The sequence below is a fragment of the Rousettus aegyptiacus genome, unplaced genomic scaffold (assembly GCF_014176215.1).
Source record: "Rousettus aegyptiacus isolate mRouAeg1 unplaced genomic scaffold, mRouAeg1.p scaffold_m13_p_1, whole genome shotgun sequence".
Classification (NCBI taxonomy): Eukaryota; Metazoa; Chordata; class Mammalia; order Chiroptera; family Pteropodidae; genus Rousettus; species Rousettus aegyptiacus.
The window spans coordinates 31,604,041-31,623,286 of record NW_023416284.1 but is presented as its reverse complement, the minus strand read 5'-3'; the positions used below and the strand labels follow the sequence as shown (position 1 = coordinate 31,623,286).

Sequence of the window (19,246 nt, the reverse complement as noted above, 5' to 3'; positions counted from 1 at the left end):
ACTATTTCAACAGCTTTTCTTTTTTAAAAATAATGCATAAAATTATTAACAAGCTCCTTTAGTTCCACCACAATTTGGTTCCACCACAATTTGGTTCCACCTTACTTGTTCAAGGACATGAATTCAAAATATACTTTCCTTATTTTACCATGTACATTTAGGCATTTGTGCTTTTGTGCTTATCATTTTTTGTTCTTTCCCCCGTTCATTCACTTAGAATGTTTTTTCTGCTCCATTTGTTACACCTGTTGGAGGAGATGTTCACTTAGTATGTTAAGTCTCAAAGTGAAGGAGCGATAAACAGCAGAGTGTGAATTAGTGAGAGAGATAGACTGAGAAAGCCTCTTTTGCTTTCTTTGGGAGGGTATGGCCATTTTATTGAGCACTGAAAGAAGTTATACTCTGCAAGGAGAGTCACAAGGTTGTCCCTCTTTATGTTCTTGGATTAATTTCATATACCTTGACAATTCCTATTCAATATCTCGTAGTCTATGACTTTTTTCTTGTCTTCTTTCCAGGCATGAGGAAGCCTAAATCCTTTTCTTTTTCTGGGTGGTATGTGAGCTTGCTTCTTCAAGTGATGATACCAATGTCAGGTAAGAATATTTGTTTTTTTCTTACTGAGTCTCAATGATGTAAAGAACTTAGGACAGACTTCTAGTGTTCAGTCCAGTATGTAAAAAAAAAAAAAAAAAAAAATCAAATAAAAAAGCTGGAGGAAAAAAAAAACCTAAAAATCAACAACTCTTTTTTAGGTCCAATATAGACGTGAGGTCACAAAACAAACTACTGCCACTTCCCCCCAAAATGAGTAAGTTAGACAAGTAGAGAGTTAGAGACTCACACCCTCCCAGACCAGAAACCTCTGTGGGAAGCAGTATCAAGGTAGGACGATATAAACTGTAATTACTGAATTCCTGGAGGCTCAGTGTGGACAACTCTGATGGGAGTTAAAAGTTCCAAGAAGTCCTAGTCATGGGAGAACTTACTTTTGTGAATTTTGCCTCCAGGATTTTTACTAGCTTCTCACAATGAATACTGGAGGAAAATCTCCTCTTGATACAAATGAGGAGAGAATCTATAAGTTTGAAGATACATCAATAAAAAAATCTAAAACTAAAAATAATAATAATAAAAAAGGAAAATAGTTTTTTAAAAAGAAGAGAAAATCCAAGAACTGATATAATATATATCACAAAAAAAAATGTGATATGTATATTATATACCTGGAATAACAGAAGAAGAAAGAGAGAAATAGAAAAAATATTTCAAATAGTAATAACTGAGAATTTTCCTAACTTAATGTCAAGAACAAAATCATAGATCCAGGAAACTTAGAGAAAACCAAGCAAGATAAATACTAAAAAACTACATTGAGGCGTATCATTTTAAAATTGCAGAAAATGAAAGAAAAAGAAAAAAAATCTTGAAAGAAACCCGAGGGAAAAAAAACAACTCACTTATAGAACTTAAAAGAAAAAGTTCTTCACAGAGAAGGAAAATGATACAGGTCAGAAAACCAGAGCTCATAAAGAAAAGAAGAGCAATAGGGAAGGAATAAATGAAGGTAACATTAAAACTTTCATTTTTTAATTATTAATTAATCTAAAGATAATAATAGTTTGTTCAAAATAATTAACAACAGTGTAATCAATGATTATAGTTTATGAATAACTGAAATGAATGACAGTGATAATGCAAGGGACTGGAGAGAGATACTAGGAAATCTTGGTTATTATAAGGTATTTGCATTCTTCTAGAAAACAGTATAGTGTTATTTTTTAAAATACCCATTGAAAAACAACCCCCTTTCCCCGCTCCTTTCAGCCAAAGGAAACTATCATTTTACTCTATGCTTCTATGAGTTTGACTATGTTAGACCCCTCAAATAAGTGGAATTATTTTATTTTTTACTTATTTTTTGATAATAAAGTCATTGCTATAAGCTTGGTTTTATTAGTATTTGGTCAGTGAGTCTCCCAGAATGAAAGCCAGATAATAAGGACTAGAAAACTGGCAGAAAACAAATTTAGAGTTGCCATCCAAGGAAAACATTTCCCAACAATAGAATGGCCCCATATTTATTTTTCTATTCACATTTTACACTCCACCAGTTTTAAAAAAGGATTTGAAGAAGCTAGATACCATAAATGAAACTGCATCTATAGAGGTAAGGAGCCTCGCTGATCTTGCTTTATAATTATTTTTCAATTATAATACAACAACTAAGAGTTTAAGCTCCCATTGTCCTCCTGTGACTGGCTTATTCAGTTTAATATATTCTTTTCCAGGTTCATTTATGCTTAGCATATGGCATGATTTCGTTCTTTTTAAAGGCTGAATAACATTCCCTGTTTTGTATATGTTACACTTTTTCTCTTACAAAACTGGAACCGTTTATATTAAAAGTGGATTTCTCTAGACAACATTGGATCTGTTTTTTGAATCACTTTGACAATCTCTTTTTTTTCCTCTTTTTTATTCACTTGATGTTATTTACATAACTTCCAGTTTTACACATTTAACCCCTTTTACCCTATCTACTTTTCTCCTCCCCGCTCTATCTTTTAACTAACCACTGACATTTAAAGTGATTATTAATTTATTTGGATTAATGTCTAACATATTTGTTACTGTTTTCTATTTGTTGCCCTTGTTCTTTGTTCTTAGTCTTTTTTACCATGTGTGGTTTTATTTTATATCAAGTAGAAATTTTTATTGTGGTAAAGTACACATAAAGTAATGCTAACTACCTTACTTATTTTTAGGTATATAGTTCAGTAATATTAAATACATTCATAATGTGCAATCACCATTATCTTTTCCTTTTGCCTGGATTATCTTTTTCCATCCTTTCATTTTCACTTTATTTGAGTCTTTGGCTCTAAAATAGGTCTTTTGTAGATAGCATATGGTTGGATGATGTGTTTTTATTCATTTTGCTAACTCTGTTGATTGGGGAGTTTAATTTATTTACATTTAAAGTAATAACTTATTTTTGTCATTTTTAATTTATTTTTCATATGCCTTATAGCTTTATTGTTCCTCATTTTCTTCATTACTTTATTCTTTTATGTCTATTGATTTTTTTTTGTATTAAAACATTTAAATTCTTTTCTCATTCCCTATTTTATATATTCTAATGCTGTTTTCTTCATGGTTCTAAAGGTGATTGCATTTAACATCCTAGAATTATAACACTCTAATTTGAATGTATAACAGCTTAACTTCAATAACATACAAAAACTCTGTTTCTTTAACTGCTCTATATGCATGCTTTTCACTTGTTGATGTTACAAAATTACATTTTTATACATTGTGTTCCCTAAGACATAAATTAATAATTCTTTTAAATGCATTAGTCTCATGAAATATAAAATGTGGACCTATAAACCAAAGTTACAATAATGCTAGCTTTTAGACTAATAACCATTTCTTTTTAAGGCATTATTCTCTTAAATCACATAGAAAACAAAAAGTGGAGTTAGAAACCATTATTAAAATAATAATAGCTTTTATAATTGCTCATATTTTTACCTTTATTGGATACTGGATATTTGAATCTAGTGTGTAAACTCAAAGTCATATTATTCTCCTTCTCCAGGATTTGCTGGCTTTTTTGTTATTGTTTTCTTTATTGTTTTTGCTTTGTTTTATTGTTGTAGGCTGTCTGTGTGCCAAGATTTAGCCTGAGGTATAAAGTTCATATCACTTCAAGTCTTTTCTGAGCCTGGCCTTTTTCCTGGGCATGAGTGGTCACTTTCTAATTTCCCCAAGAACACTTGCTTTTGAATGCTTTAATCTTTAAATTCTGGATCGCAAAAAGGGAAAAGAGAAAAACGAAAGGGTGGATGAAAGGATGCTGACCCTTTCAATTCCCTGGATATCACTTCAGTTAGAGCGAAGGGGCTCGAAAAATAAGGAAAGGTACAGCAGCACTGGCTACTTGCCACTTTGTCTACCAATCTCTGTGATTAGAAGCAGCAATCAGCAATCGCAACACGGGGCCCCAATATTTGAAGGACAAGGTCCTTTTGGCCGACATTGGCTCCCATGAGCTATGTGAAAGCTGCTCCAGGGACAGCTGAAGGTGTGGAATGGATAGCTGTTCCTGTGATGTGTGTTGAAATTGACCAAAATGAAGGCAATTTATCATTTAATCTCTCCCCTGAAACTGAAGACCCTCAGTAGACTCCAGAGTTTTACAATAGTTTCGGTGTAATTATTGTCTAAGTAGGGAGTCAGATACCTGCTGCTTTCTGCACTGCCATCTTCCCAGAACCCAGCTGAGTGTATTTTAGAGAGAATACTATAGCAACACTGGTCTTTTTTAAAAAATAAACTATTGAGTTAAACAGAAGGGGATATAGTCAGAGCTGGACATTTAGAATGGCTAGGTCAGATGGGAAGAATACAGTGTGTCCTTCAGTGTGTAGCAATGGAGCTGTTTGTTGGTCTCAAATTTATTCTAGTTTTCTGTCTTTTGCTACAGAAAACTGGACAGTGAACACTACCTCAGGACACTTGGTGGCCATAGTAGGAGGACAGGCTGAGCTAAGCTGCCACTTGTCCCCACCACAAAGTGCAAAACACATGGAGGTATGCTGGTTCAAGGGTGACCGATCCAAGCTTGTTCATCTATTCAGAGGTGGCCAAGAAGTGAATGAAGAAGCTGCCCCGGAATATGTGGATCGCACGGAGTTTGTGAAAGAAGCCATTGGGGAGGGCAGACTGACTCTCAGACTTCATAATATCAGTGTTTCTGATGATGGACCATACCAGTGTTCATTTAAAGATAGTGATTTCCATGGTGTGGCCAGCATGAATCTCAGTGTGGCAGGTAAGGTTTTGGTGGAACATTGTATACCCATGGCCTTGTGACCCCATGAGCTGAAATATGTGAGAAAAAATATCAAAGTTTTTCTTTTTATTTCTTGTATTTTTATTTTATAAAATAGTTCAAGTATTATAAATAGTGAGAAAACCCCGTATACCTACTGTGTAAATACACTATACAGTGAATAGACAGTGATGAGTGAACAGAGATAGTCTAACTTGTAACTTAGATGAGGATTTGAGTTTTACCCCTTCTTATATTGCAGAATATAAGAATAATGACTTTTTCCTTTTAACTTTCAACTCAACCTCAACGTAATAACTATCTTGCTTTCTGTCTCATTTATCCAGCATTAGGCTTGGGGACACAGATCCACATAAGGGCTCCCAGCACTGATGGACTCATGGTGGAGTGTAACTCAGGAGGTTGGTTCCCACAGCCCCAGATGGAGTGGAGAGACAACAATGGAAAGGTAGTTCCACATTCATCAAAATCCTATTCACAGGATGGAGCCAAATTATTCCACATAGAGATGACTCTTCTCCTCCGAAACAGATCACAGGGCAATATGACTTGCTACATTCGCAATCCTCTAATAGGTGAAGGGAAACAAACAAATATCGTCATAGTTGGTGAGTATTCGGCAGGGGTTCAGCTGTCAATAAAGCGACATGAGAAAATTAATGAGATAATTAATGTTGAAAAGCTTTGCACATTATCAAGCGCCATATGAATGTGACTCTTTATTGTTGTTATGGGTTTTGGTGTTACAGATATTGTCAAGTGCTTGGAGGAGGGGTTTAGAAGAAAAAAAAAATTAGAAGAAGAATAATGATGACCCATAACTGAAATATACATTACAACTTTAGAGGTACTTAAAGTTCATTATTTCATTAGACCCTCACACTATTGTTGACAGGTATGTCCAAACCTGTAGATAATTTTTATGAGTTTATTTGAGCCAGACTGATGACGTGCCAGGAAGCAAATGCTCCCAAGAATGTCAGTTTTACAATTTATTTATATATACATTTGTAATTAAAGAGGGAACATAGGGAAGATTACAAGAAGGTGGGAGAAAGCAAGCCAGGGAAATCTCTACGATTAGATTATGGGATAGTTAACAAAATTGTGTGCTCCCTTAAGGGTGATTATGCCTCCCAGGGGCCTGAAAAAGAAGATTTCTCTGGCATTTCAAAGGTGTATTAACCTAGATTCACAAGAATAATGAACAGGGCTTGCTTAAAGGGAAGTTAAATCTTTTACTAAGGAAGTTATAGGCCTGAGGTATGACCTGCCCACCGTGACCTGCCCAGTTAGGACTTTATGATCAGATCGCCCTTTGAGGTTCCTTTTGGTTACTGATTTATTAGAGCTCCTTTTTTATTCACAGTATTCATGTGTAAGCACAACAAGATTCTAGCTCAGTGACTTAAAGGATGTCACTTACCCTTCACTATAATTTTCTCATCTTAGAAATACGTATAATCATACTTCTTGGGTTTTTGTGACTCTCAAATATATTAGTAGAAGTAAAATATCTTTACTTGTTGTCATTTAATATTCGGTATGAACACTATCTTTAAAACTTCCTGAAAATTCAGTAAGGAAGAATTATTATGGTCATTTACAGGTAGACAGATGTTGAGGGAAGCCAGTCAAAGCAACCGTAAGTAAATGTGGAACTACAACACAGGTTTTCTGATTATTGGTCAATAAATATATCACTCCTTAGAACCACAGTGGGTGGACATCAAAGGCCAAACAGGAAAAGGCCATCTCCTAGCTGAAGTATCCTTAGTTAACACCTATACAAAAAAATAAAGGTTGATTACAGGAGCAGAGTAATGTGTCTCCAGATGTCTCCTCAGGGAGACTTTTTTTAGATTGATGGCACAACTTTTTCTCTTAAAAATTATCTTCAATCCTCTTGGAATATTAGAAAATGGACTGGGAAAAAAAAAAAAAAAAAGAATGTTACAGAGACCGGTCAAGATGGCAGAGAAGGTAAAGGCTGTGTTTACCTCCTCTCATAACCACACCAAAATTATAATGAAATTACAGAACAACCAGCGTGCAGAGGCATCTGAGGTATGGCTGAACAGAAGCCCTACATACAACTAATGACAAAAATAAGAGGTCACCTCAAACCGGTAGGAGAGGCAGAGAGGTGAAATGGCCTGGTCCCACAACCACGCAATCAAGAATCAGGAGGTTATCTTGGCTACAGTTTTTTATCTGATAAAAGAAATTCTACCTCATTGTTTATTTAAACTTTTTTCTACCATTTTCAGATATTCATTCTTCCATACTAACTTCAAAATTACTTTATTCAACTTTTTTTTAAAAAAGGCCTCCACAGGATTTCTGTTTATTATGTCTTTAAATGAAGAAAGTGAGTATGAATGATGAAAGTTAAATACCTTGTGATAATTCATGATCATAGAATATTATTTACTGTCACAGAAACAGGCCATTGTATCAATAATAAAAATTAGGAAAGGTAGAAAGAGATCCAGATCATAAAGAAACAGTGTATAATAAATTATAATATGTGAATATGAGTGCATTATTTAAAAAATGAAACAGTTCCTGTGTGATGTTGGAATAATTGACTACACAGCAGGAAGAAAAAACTCATGCATATAACTATATACAGAAATAAATTTCATATGGTTTAGAAGTTAAATGCTAAAACTGAAACAATAAACTCTTTTGAAGGAATATACTGTGTAACTCTAGTATTAGAGAGACCTTATTAAAAATGCAAACCATAGAAGAAAAGAAAGATCTCTCTGTCTCCATTATCTTATTATTTTGGCTCATTATCTTTACACTTACTAGAGACAATTAAGAGGCTGTCTTAGAACCACTGAGTTTCTCGACTGCCAACATGAGTTGTGATGTCCGGGATTCTGCTTGACTGTTTATAATCAGGAAGCATTTATACTGGAATATTATTAGTAAGAGACAAGAGAGAGAGACTTCTTTCAATCCTTTCTAGCCTCAGCTTAAATTTTATTCCCCAAACAAGCTCAATCCTAGGCCTTATACCTGCCACTAAAACAATTCTACTGATCTTTAGCCTTTTTCCAAATACAACAAAGTAAAGACAATGCAGGACCTAAAGGGGAATCCTGCTTTATTAGCAGTAAAATTCCTAATCCATGTCATGGGTTTAATGAACTTCAAATTGCTCTGCTCTTTCTTTCAGATGTCCAGTTTTTCAGAGTCTACACTTGGCTGATTCTTTTCATTTCAGTTCTGTGTGTGATGTTGTTTCTGATTATTGTGGGACTTTGCTGTCAGTGCTCCAAAAAAAAAGGTAACAGCTGCAACAAAGGTGGAATCATTGAGGGCATCTCTCATAATACGATGCCTTAGTCGCATGGGGTGTTTAAGCAAAGCCGTATGATCTTTGTCTACCAATGCCAAGCCTTGCATAAGGCAACTTAGGTCTTGTTTCTCATTTTAAAAGTGTTAAACTTCACGGTTCTCAATTATGAGCTTCCTAGAACAAGGATTTTTGAGAAATGAAGTCAGCATATGTCTTCTGAGCTGCTCAGATGCACAGTTACTTCTGCATCCTTGTAGGAGTGCTTTCTCTCTTAAGTCTATTCAGTCAAAATAAAGTGGATCCAACTTCTGCTTTATTCAAAATAATTTAGTAATGGGCGAATCCTGTGTGTCTTGCTCAGGATGCACTTAATTTGACCATAATCTTCTTGCCTACCCAGATTGCCATTAATTTTTAAAGCAAGACACCAAGTCCTTTGCAACCAGACTCTTCCTTCAGGTTTTGTGGCTAAACTACATGACTATATCACCCTTATTTATGAATATACAGTGGCCCATCAGGTACATGGTCATTGGACATTTCTAAGAACAACTCTTTTTTTTCAATGGATGACCAAGGAAAAGAGATCACATATGGTTGAGTACACTGCTAGGCGGAGATGTGAATTTGGAGATACAATTTAATGGAGATGAGTCAAAAGATAAGATGCAACTCATTGTGCTCGTTTTCCTATACAATTCATACACTTATTCAGTGCTTACCCTATACTAGGCATTGGAAGAATTATTTACAGAATTTATGTGAATTAATCATAAAAGGCAGTGCTATTACTGTCACCATTTTGTAGATGTTTCACATAGCTCATGTGACAGAGATTGAAATGCAGATGTGTTTGGCTCCAATTTTCATGTATTAGTAATTATGCTTCTTTCTGGTATTTAGTTTCAGGTTTCTGCCTGTACACCTTGAATGATTGAGGAGGTTATTAACTCATGAGGTAGCCTGTTGCAGTTATCATGGGAATTTTTTTCATTTTGAAAATCTAACCTATTGATATATGATCTCTACCAATTATATCACAATGAGTAGATCTTCATCATTCCCGCGAAAGTCTTTTAATGACTTGAGATCATAATTTTACTCCAACTGAGTTTCTTTAAAAAGTACCTCATTGTTTCAGGTTATTTTCCTCTAGGAGGTGATATAAATCACATAATATATATTTTAGTATTATATGGGAAAACATTTTAATGATCTCTTATAGAAATAAGCCCCTTGACAGTGGGATTCAAGCTAAGATGTGTAAGTATGCTCAGAGTCTGTGGATCCAAGACAATTTTTTTTTCAGCTAACTCAGTGTCACCATAACTACATCTGTTCAGTCCCACAATCTTCATAATCCCCAGAAATCTGAAGATTCCTTTCCTAGAGACTCTCTTCAGTGCCCTCAGCCAGATTAATTTCATGCTAGATTAGGTGGTGAGAATTAGGAAACTCCTCTCAGCCCTATTAGATCTACAAACCCAATCTTACTAGGCCCTGCCACCACCCACAAACTGAACTCACTTCCTGAGCCTTATCTAGGTTAAGTGGGTGTGGAACAATGACTATGCTTTTTCTGATAATGGTTCTTAAGTCAGTGATGCTCCTAATTCCTGCATTCCTCCTTTATTAATTTTCTCTCTCTCTCTGTTCTAGCATTCCGTTGTGACTTCGTTCATTTGTTGAGCAAAGCCTGTGCTCAAGTCGCATGTTGGACATGCTTTTGTGCAGTGCTCATTTCATATCTGATATTCCGGATAAGAGGTAAATGAGATCAGTAGTGGTGGACTCTCCCTTTTCCTGGAGGTTGTCAGCCAAAGGTGTGTGGCTCTTTCATTATCACCAGGAAGATCAGTGGTTCGGGTGGCATCTCGGAGGACCAAATTCCAACACTAAGATTGTTGTAGGTGTCAAAGACCGAAGCTGCTGTGACTGCTGCCAATGTTGAGGATGTAGCTCCTTCTGCTACAAGGAGGAAGAAATATTCTGCCTTCAGAAAATATAATTGGGTCCAGCCACCCATTTACTTTATTTACTAGGGCCACCAAAGGTGTACATTCATAACTCTAGGCCAATGTTTCTATCTTTTGGGAGCTTAGAGTCTATATTGAATGTATAAAGTCAAACATAGATGTTTTCCATCCAATAGTAGGACTCACATATACCTCTTCTGTTTGCATACAAATTCAGGAGGCTTATCAAACATTGAAATCCTTCCTTAGACCTAATGTCTATGAAATGTGGCTGTCACTTAGAGGTGAAATTGACAGCTATTGTATATAATAATAAGTATAATAATAATAATAGCAGAAAAGAAGACTGACACTTGACAATTCTTCATCATTTAGAAGTTTCTAAGGAAACGTATATAGACGACAATTACCATCTAATCAAGACAAAAAAAAAATGTGTTATTTTACTTGAGGCATTCAAACCACAAAGAAGAATTTTGGAGAATTCAAGTGGTCACCTGCAGGGCTCTCTGTTCCCTCGGTTCCCATCCTCACGCTCGATAGGTCCTGAACCACAACATGCACAGGCCTTTATTTCAACTCTTTCTGCTGAAAATTGCAAAACTCTATCTTCGAATTTATCAAACCAGTGAATAAAAAAACATATTTTCCAGTACTAAATGAAAACTAATGCTTGTATGAACCAAAATGTGGGAAAAAATAGTGAACCTAAGCCAAAGTTCCCTGGGACTTCTTAATTTCAACTAAGTTTCAGTACTTACCTCTGAAGATTTGGTAGTAGTAAATATGAAAAGCCAAAAGACGGGGATACAGACCAACTCAGCCATTATCGTTAGAGGGAAATATAAATTGTTCCTAATTGTAAAGGGTTTTTCAAGTTTATTGACCACCTACCTGTGTGGTCAGAATTTTTAAAAATAAATATCTAGGAATTGAATGGGATCATGCGGTAAGTGTACGTTTAACTTTATAACAAACTGCTGAACTGTCTGTATCATTTTACTCCTCACGAGCAATGGATAAGAGAACACTTATTCCTCATGTTTTCCAGTATTTGGTTCCATTAGTCTCTAATTTTAGCTTAGAATTTGTAGTGGTATCTCATCTTAGTTTTAATTTGCTTTTCCTAAGCATTTCATATTAATAGAATCAAATAATATTTACTCTTTTTTGACTGGGTTCTTTCACTTAGCATATTGTTTTAAAGGTCCATTCATGTTTTAGTACATATCAGTCCTCCATTCTGTTTTATTGCTGAATAATATTCCATAATATGAATATAGAGCATTTTATTCATCCATTCTTCAGTTAACATACTTTGGGTTGTTTCCGATTTTGGCTAATACTAATAATTTTGTTATGGGGGTGGCTCCATAGTGTAGTGGTTAGCACATCTGCTTTACATGAAGAAGGTCCTGAGTTTGCACCCCAGGTGGAGATGCGAACCATACCCTGGTGCGCCAGGCCTCGGGGGCACCAGGCCCTGGGTGCATGCCTCAAGCGCGTGGGAGGGGACACCCCACCTTCAGAGATCCAGTTCTTAAGGGGAATTGGCAACATCCCTAAGTCAAAGGTGGAATTGGAGTGGGGAGAAATTAAAGAGGGGAAAAATATAATTTGTTTTGAATATTTGAGTATAAAGAACATAGATGTCATTTCACTTATTTAGATCATAATTACTTTCAACAACGTATTATGATTTACATTGTACGAGTCTGAAGATTTTGTCATTTTATTGCTAGGCATTCTATATTTTTCAATGTTATTGTAAGCAGAGTTGTTTTCTGAATTTTATATTTACCTTAATCATTGCTAATTATGAAAGTACAACTGTTATTTGTATATTAATTTTGTATCCTGAAACTTTGCTAAATTTATTTGTTTGTTTGTTTGTTCAAATAGTTTGTATATGTGTATATGTGTGTATTTCTTAGTATTTTCTGTATACAAAATCATATTATCTATGAATTGAGTTTTACTTTTTCCTTTACAATCTGGATGCCTTTTATTTCTTATTCTTGCATAATTGCCCTGACTAGAAAATCCAGTGCAGCATTGAGCATAGTGGTAAGCGCAGACATTCTTGAAGTATTCCTGATTATAAGGGGACAGTATTAACTTTTTCTCTAAATAGTTTATCATTAACTGTGGATGTTTTCATAGATGGCTTTTTATCAAGTTGAAAGGTCTATTATGTTCCTGACCTGTTGATTGTTTTTATCATGAAAAGGTATGTTTCATCAGATGCTTTTTCTGCATCTATTGAGATGATCATGTTGTTTTGTCTTTTATTTATTGTATTAGTTTGATTTGCATATATTAAACTAACCTTTCCTTCTTGGGACAAATACTGCATTGTCATAGTGAATAATATTTTGTATATAAGTTATGATTTGGTTTGCTAGTATTCTTTTTTTTTTTAATTGAGGAATAATTTCTTCTGGTTCAATATTATGTGTCTATATTTATAAGATATATTGGTCTGTAGTTCTCTTTTTCTATGATATCTTTCTCTGGTTTTACTATAAGAGTAATATTATATTACTGATCTCATGTAATCATTTAGGAAGTGATCTGCTTTACTTTTGTTTTGAAAGAGATTGTGAAGGATAAATATAAATTTTATAAATGTTCAGTAGAATTTACATGTAAAGCCAAGTAAGCCTGAACTTTTCTTTGGAGAATTTTTAAACATATTAATTCAATGTTTTTTTCACATTTTATAGGTCTGTACATGTTTTCCTTTTCTTCCTGAATCAAATTCACTGTTTGGGTCTTTCTTAGAAATTTATCTATTTCCTCTGAGTTATCTAAATTGGTTGGTATTAATTTCTTCATAGTATTCCCTTAAAATCCTTTTTACTTCTGTGGTCTTAGAAATGATGTTCTCTTTCATCCCCGATTTCACCGGTTAGAGTCTTTCCTCTTTTTCCTTTTCTTTCTTGACTTGATAAATGTTTGTTAATATCTTCTCAAGTAACTAACTCTTGGTTTCATTGATTTTCTCTATTATTTTTCTACCATCTATTTCATTTATTTTTGCTTTGATTTTTATTATTTCCTTCCTTCTGTTTGCTTTGAATGTAATGTGCTTTTCTTTTTCTGTTGTCATATGGTATAAGGTTAGCTCACAGATTTGAGATTTTTCTTCTTTTTTAAATTTAGGCATTTTATAACTATAATTTTTTTCCTGAATGCTGCATTATATGCTCTTCATACATTTGATATGTTCTGTTTTAATTTTCATTCTTCTGAACGTGTTTTGTAATTTCCCATGTGATTTTTTTCTTTGACCCATTGATTATTTAAGCACATGGATTTTAATTTTTGCATATTTGTAGATGTTGCAAAATTTTTTCTGTTGTCGATTTCTCATTTAATGCCATTTATGATCAAAGGACATACTTTGTATTATTTCAATTCTTTTAAACGTATTAGGTCTTCATTAATGGCCTAGCATGCTATCTATACAAGAGAATATTCCATGTGCCCTTGAGAAGAATATGTACTTTTTTTTTTATTAAATGGAGTATTTATAGATATCTGTTAGGTCTACTTGTTTTATGATATTGTTCAAGTCTTCTATCTCCCTGTTGATCTTCTGCCTATTTGCTCCTTCCATTTTTGAAAGTGAGATATTGTAGTATCTAGCTATTATGTTGAATTGTATACTTCTCCTTCCAATCCTATCAGTTTTTGCTTCATGTATTTTAAGGCTCTGTTGTTAGTTGCATACATATTTGTAACTTTTATATCTTCCTGATAGTTGGACTCTCGTCATTTAAAAAATGTCCTTCTTTGTCTCTAGTAACAACTTTTCTCTTAAAATTAATTTAGTCTATTTATAGCATATTTATTCCAACTCTTTTTTTTGTTACTATTGGCATGGCACTTTTTCCCATTTTTTGCTTTCAAACTATTGTGTGTTTGAATCTAACATCCATCTCTTATAAACAGCATATATTTGAATCAAGTTTTTAAAAAATTAGTTCTCCAAATGTCTGCCTTCCTCTTGGAGTGTTTATGTCATTTACATTTATGTAATTGCTAATAGGATAGCATTTACATCTGCTATGTTTCCATTTTTTTCTTTATATCTTTTTTGGGGGGGGGGGTCTTTTTTTCCTTGATTATTGCCTTCTTTTGTGTTAAATAGATATTTTCCAGTCTACCATTTTTATTTTTGCTCTTTTTACTGTTTTTATTCTTCTATTGTTGGAGTTTTTCTTGGTAGTTGCCCTGGGTATTACAATTATCATCTCTGGCAGGCTGAACAATGACTCCTAAAGATTTTCATATTTTAGTCCCTGAGATTTTGAATTTAATACCTTACATGGTAAAAGGTAATTATGGGCATGATTAAGGTAAGAATGTTAAAATAGGAAATTATATTGGATTGCATGAGTTGGTCAGTATAATTATATGTGTCCTTACAAGAGGCAGGCAGGAAAATCAGAAAAGAAGTAAGGAAAGAAATGGAGGTAGCAGTGATGTGCTTTGAAAATAGTAAAGTAAAAGCAAGGAAATCGATTCCCCCTAGAGTCTCCTGAAAGAATGCAGCATGGCCAATACTTTGATTTAAGCTTAGTGGAACCGACTTTGGACTTCTGACCCTCATCACTGTAAGAAAATAAATTTATGTTGTGGCAATTTAGTAAACTATCAAAAGGTAACTAATGCAGATTTTGGTAAATGGGAGTACAATGCTACTATAAAAAATATTTTTTAAAGTAGAAATATCTTTGGGATTGAGAAATGACAGAGGCTGAAAATATTTTAAGAAGCATGATTTTAAAAACCTAGATTGCCTTAGACAGACTGTTTGGAAAAATATGGATGCTAAAGGCGCTGCTGGTGAGGGCTCAAGTGGTAGTAAGGAGCATGGTAGAGAAAAATCTGTATCATCTTAGAGAATTTTTAAATTATTATAAACAGATTTTTGGTAGAAAAGGACTGTAAAGGTGCTGTGGTGCAGTCTAAGAAGGAAAAAAGATAATGTTATTGGAAACTGGAAAAAACAAGATCCTTGTTATATAGTAGCAAAATACTGAGCTGCCTGGTGTCTTACATTTGTGTGGAAAGCACAACCTATAAGTGATATAATTGGAAACTTAGATAAGGAGGTTTTTAAGCAAAGGTTTGTGCAGTTGAGAAGAATGTGTAGTCTGGTGGAACAACTATTAAGCAAAAAGGAACCAGGACTTGATGGTGTGGGAAATTCTCAGCAATTCAGATTGTAAAAGATGCTAAAATTAGGAGAGCCACCATCAGGAAAGTATGCTCTAGAGAGAAAACCTAGGATGTGTTTGGGCGATATTTTGCTGAAGTCTTGGAGGGATCAAAAGATCAGAGTATTCAGTCATGCCGAGGGCTGTATGATTAGATGATGTAATGAGATAAGATGAAATGAGATGAGATGAGAGGACAAGACAAGATGAGCTATGTGATTCATGGATACTCTCACTGATATCAGCAGAAGCCAGGAATAAAGATGATGTTATCCAGGGAATATCTATTGAGGAATCTTATCTAATGAAGTTCATTCCTATGACATACACAGGAAAACTTCAAGGCTCTTGAGAATGTTATACCAGCAGAAACACTGCCAAATTGTACTAAAAGAGTTAGAAAGATGAAATGAAAGAAGACTGTTGGACTTTCAGAATTTTCTGACAGAAACAAAGACAATAAAACTACTCAGATGTAAACACATCGTATTACTTTCTTTTGGCCTTTACCACATTATCACAAACTTAGTGTCTTAGAGCAACATTCATGTATTTTATTACATTTCTGAAGGTCTGAAATACATGTTACTGGGCTGAATCCAAGGTGTCACAAAAACTGTACACCCCACAAGAAGGACTAGGAATAATCTATTTCCTTGCCTTTTATAGCTTCTAGAGCTGCATTCTGGCCTTTCTTGGTTCTGGCCCCTTCCTCTATCCTCAAAGCCAGCAGCATAATTTCTTTAAATCTCTGTGTTCTGTCTTTACATCTCCTTCTCCTCTGTGCATAATCCTCCACCTCCCTCTTATAAAGGTATTTGTGATTACATTAGGCCCACTCAGATAATTCAGAATAATCTCTGTACCTTAAGACATCTGCAAATAGTCTTTTACCACATAAAGTACCATGCATGAGTTCCATGGATTAGATCTTGAATATCTTTAGAGTCCATTATTCAGCCTACTACCCTTGTGCTCTACCCTTTATGAAAATGGAAGAATGATCCCAAGAATGGAGCCACAGGTCTAAAGGCCAGAGCCATGAGTCATAGACTCTAGTACCTGAAACCTCATGGAGTTTTGCTCAGTTGAATTTTGAAATTCCTTGGGAGCAATAACTACTTTTTTCTTCTCATTTTCTCCACATTTCAATGAGAATATCTATAACTGTTTTCCTATGCCTGTTGTACCATTATATTTTAGAGTAGGTAATTTGTTTCTAGTTTTACAGTTCCAGAGATAGAGAAGAATTGTGCCCCAGGATAGTTTGTACTCAGAGCCTCACTCATCCACTTCCAAATTTATATAGGTCATTGAACAATTTCATTTCCTCACAGTTGTATGACTACAGTTTTAGTCTTTGCTGACTTCTAGCTGGGGACCTAGAGGCTGCCTGTATTTCTGAACATGCTTTCCATGTGGATTTGCCAACCTAGTGGGTAAAGTCCCCTTCACCATTTGAATCTCTCTAACTTCTCCTTTAGCCACATCTCTGACTACAGCCAGAAAAAGTCTCTGCTTTCAGGTGCTCATATGATTAGATTGGACCCACCTAAATAATTCTAGATAATCTCCCTGTTTTAAGGCCTATAACTATAATTATATCTGCAATGTTTCCTTTTCCATGTAATGTAAGATATTCAGGGATTGGGGCATGGACATCTTTGGGAGTTCATTATGTCTATGACTCTGTTTGGCTCCCTAAGTTTCACATCCTTCCCAAACACAAAATTCATTTTATTCATGCAAAATCTCATTCCATTACAGCGTCAACTCAAAGTTGATAATAAAGAAGAAAATCACAAAAGAATACTGAAGAATCTATTTTATATAGTTGTTGTGAGGGTTAATTGAATTAGTCCATTTCAAGTAATAAAACAATGGTTTCTAAAGAGTAAATTCTTAGTTATATTAAATGTTATTTCCTGAATATTTTCTCCCCGTAGTTCTTAATTCAACTAATTTCCTGATTTTAACACCTTTCTCAGTCTTTATTTCAGATCCTTTGTTTCTCTTGTATGAAAGATGGATACGAGACATGGCAATGGTGGTATTTATTTTTATGGTGTTTTACTCTGCACTAGTCCTTTTGTTATACATACCAATGGTAAAGCTAATTAAGCAAGGTGAGTCATGACTCTAAAGCTATCATTTTTCCAGCACGTATTTATTTTTCATTCACTGTAAGGCCTCACTTTCTGCCTGGTTATTAGTTCAGGGTCCATCTCGTTTCCAGAGAGAGAACCAAGTCTCAAGCTAGGTGTTGTCAAGTTATACATTTATATATGGAGGTTCAGTTGAAGCATCTCAAATGTACAAAGAGTGACTCCGCTTCTGCTCTGTACTTTAGCTAGTAATACACCCAGTCATAATTGTGCTTCTCAGATTTATCACTCTCCTCCTGCAACATGTAGGTCAATTTTTCTATTGATATCTCTACTTCTAGCACCCAAAGAGAAGAATGAACACAAGTCTCTCTAAGCACACTTTGTGTATCGTTTCCCTCATAGATCAGTTTATCCTGATTTTATGTATTATTCTACTCACTGAAAAGTACCAAGACTTGATTCTATTGGGCATTATTTAACTCTGTTCACTCTGCCTTCCTGAATGAATTTCACCATTTCTTCACTTTTATTCGGCCAAGAATTCTAAGTAATAGGTATTAAGGTAGAGATGCTTCTGATTTTGTTACCAAAATTTTGTTTCTGGCATAAATGAAGTTCTCAGATACATGATCTTCCCTTCAAAACTTCCTATAATCAGATTGCAATTCACCAAGCCATGAGCAATTCTCATTGCTTTCTTGATTCATTTATTTAAATGAACATAGTATTAAATGGACAGTGAACATCTTATGTGTATCATTAGATTTTGGAGGAGACAATAACAATATAATGGCAGTCTGAGGGAAAAATATGTTTGAGGCCTACAATTTTACCCATTCCAAATAATTTCTCATAATAGCAAAAAAATAGTCAAGAATGAACTGAATGTACTATTACTGTAGACTACATGAAAACTATTTAAGATAAAATATCCCCAAATAGAAATGAGGATATATGAAAAATCAGATGAATGATTAATATGTAAGGAAGAGGTTAAAACAATTTAACCAATGAATTATTAATTAAAAATAAATATATAGTTATGGTTGCAAATATAATGACTATTTAAATAAAGTAAGTTGAAAATATATTACTGAACCTAGTCACTGAACTTAAATGGTTGCTAATATTACAGAAAGAGAGACAACCAGTGGTTATTCTAGATATAATAACAAAATGTTACCTATGATATGGTTTAGCTCAAAAAAGAAAAGAAAAAAATCTGAATCTGATTAAACCTTTATTTTAACCTCCTGTTTCTAGGAACTATAAGATCAAGAACCAAGAATACATTATGTGAAATGACAGAGATGTAATTAGCTAGATGTAAACACAAGAACACTACAGAACGAATGATCCGAGTTCTTCAGTACATATGTTGCAAGAAAATAAAATGAGAGAGATGGAAGAAGAGCTCTATAGTTTGAATGTAAAAGGCATATCAACCAATTACAACCTGTTCATATATTTTATGTCTATTTAGACCAATAAACTAAATTATGAGTACTGGCTCTACTTCTGATGATATTAATGAGTTATTAATTTTAAGTGTGATAATGTTATTTAACTGTGTTGAGAAAATCTTCTTAAAGATGCATACTGAATATGAATTAAATGATATGATGTCCAGGATTTACTTTAATGAGAAGGATGTGAAGTGAGTGAGTAGCTTAAAACAAAACTGGAAATAAGTTGATATTTAGTAACTTGTTCCTTGGTGACAGGAACTTGAATTACACAAATATTTCTATTTTCGTATG

General features: G+C 34.3%; 1 protein-coding gene across 1 annotated transcript; it reads left to right on the top strand.

Moving 5' to 3' along the window:
• Window positions 1-520: 520 nt before the first annotated feature.
• Window positions 521-18,802, top strand: LOC107514038 (putative selection and upkeep of intraepithelial T-cells protein 1 homolog). Its single transcript, XM_016151363.2, has 7 exons — window positions 521-596; window positions 4,493-4,840; window positions 5,188-5,469; window positions 8,052-8,162; window positions 9,834-9,941; window positions 17,367-17,504; window positions 18,750-18,802. The coding sequence occupies exons 1-7, from the start codon at window positions 521-523 to the stop codon at window positions 18,800-18,802; spliced, it is 1,116 nt and encodes a 371-aa protein (XP_016006849.2).
• Window positions 18,803-19,246: the final 444 nt, after the last annotated feature.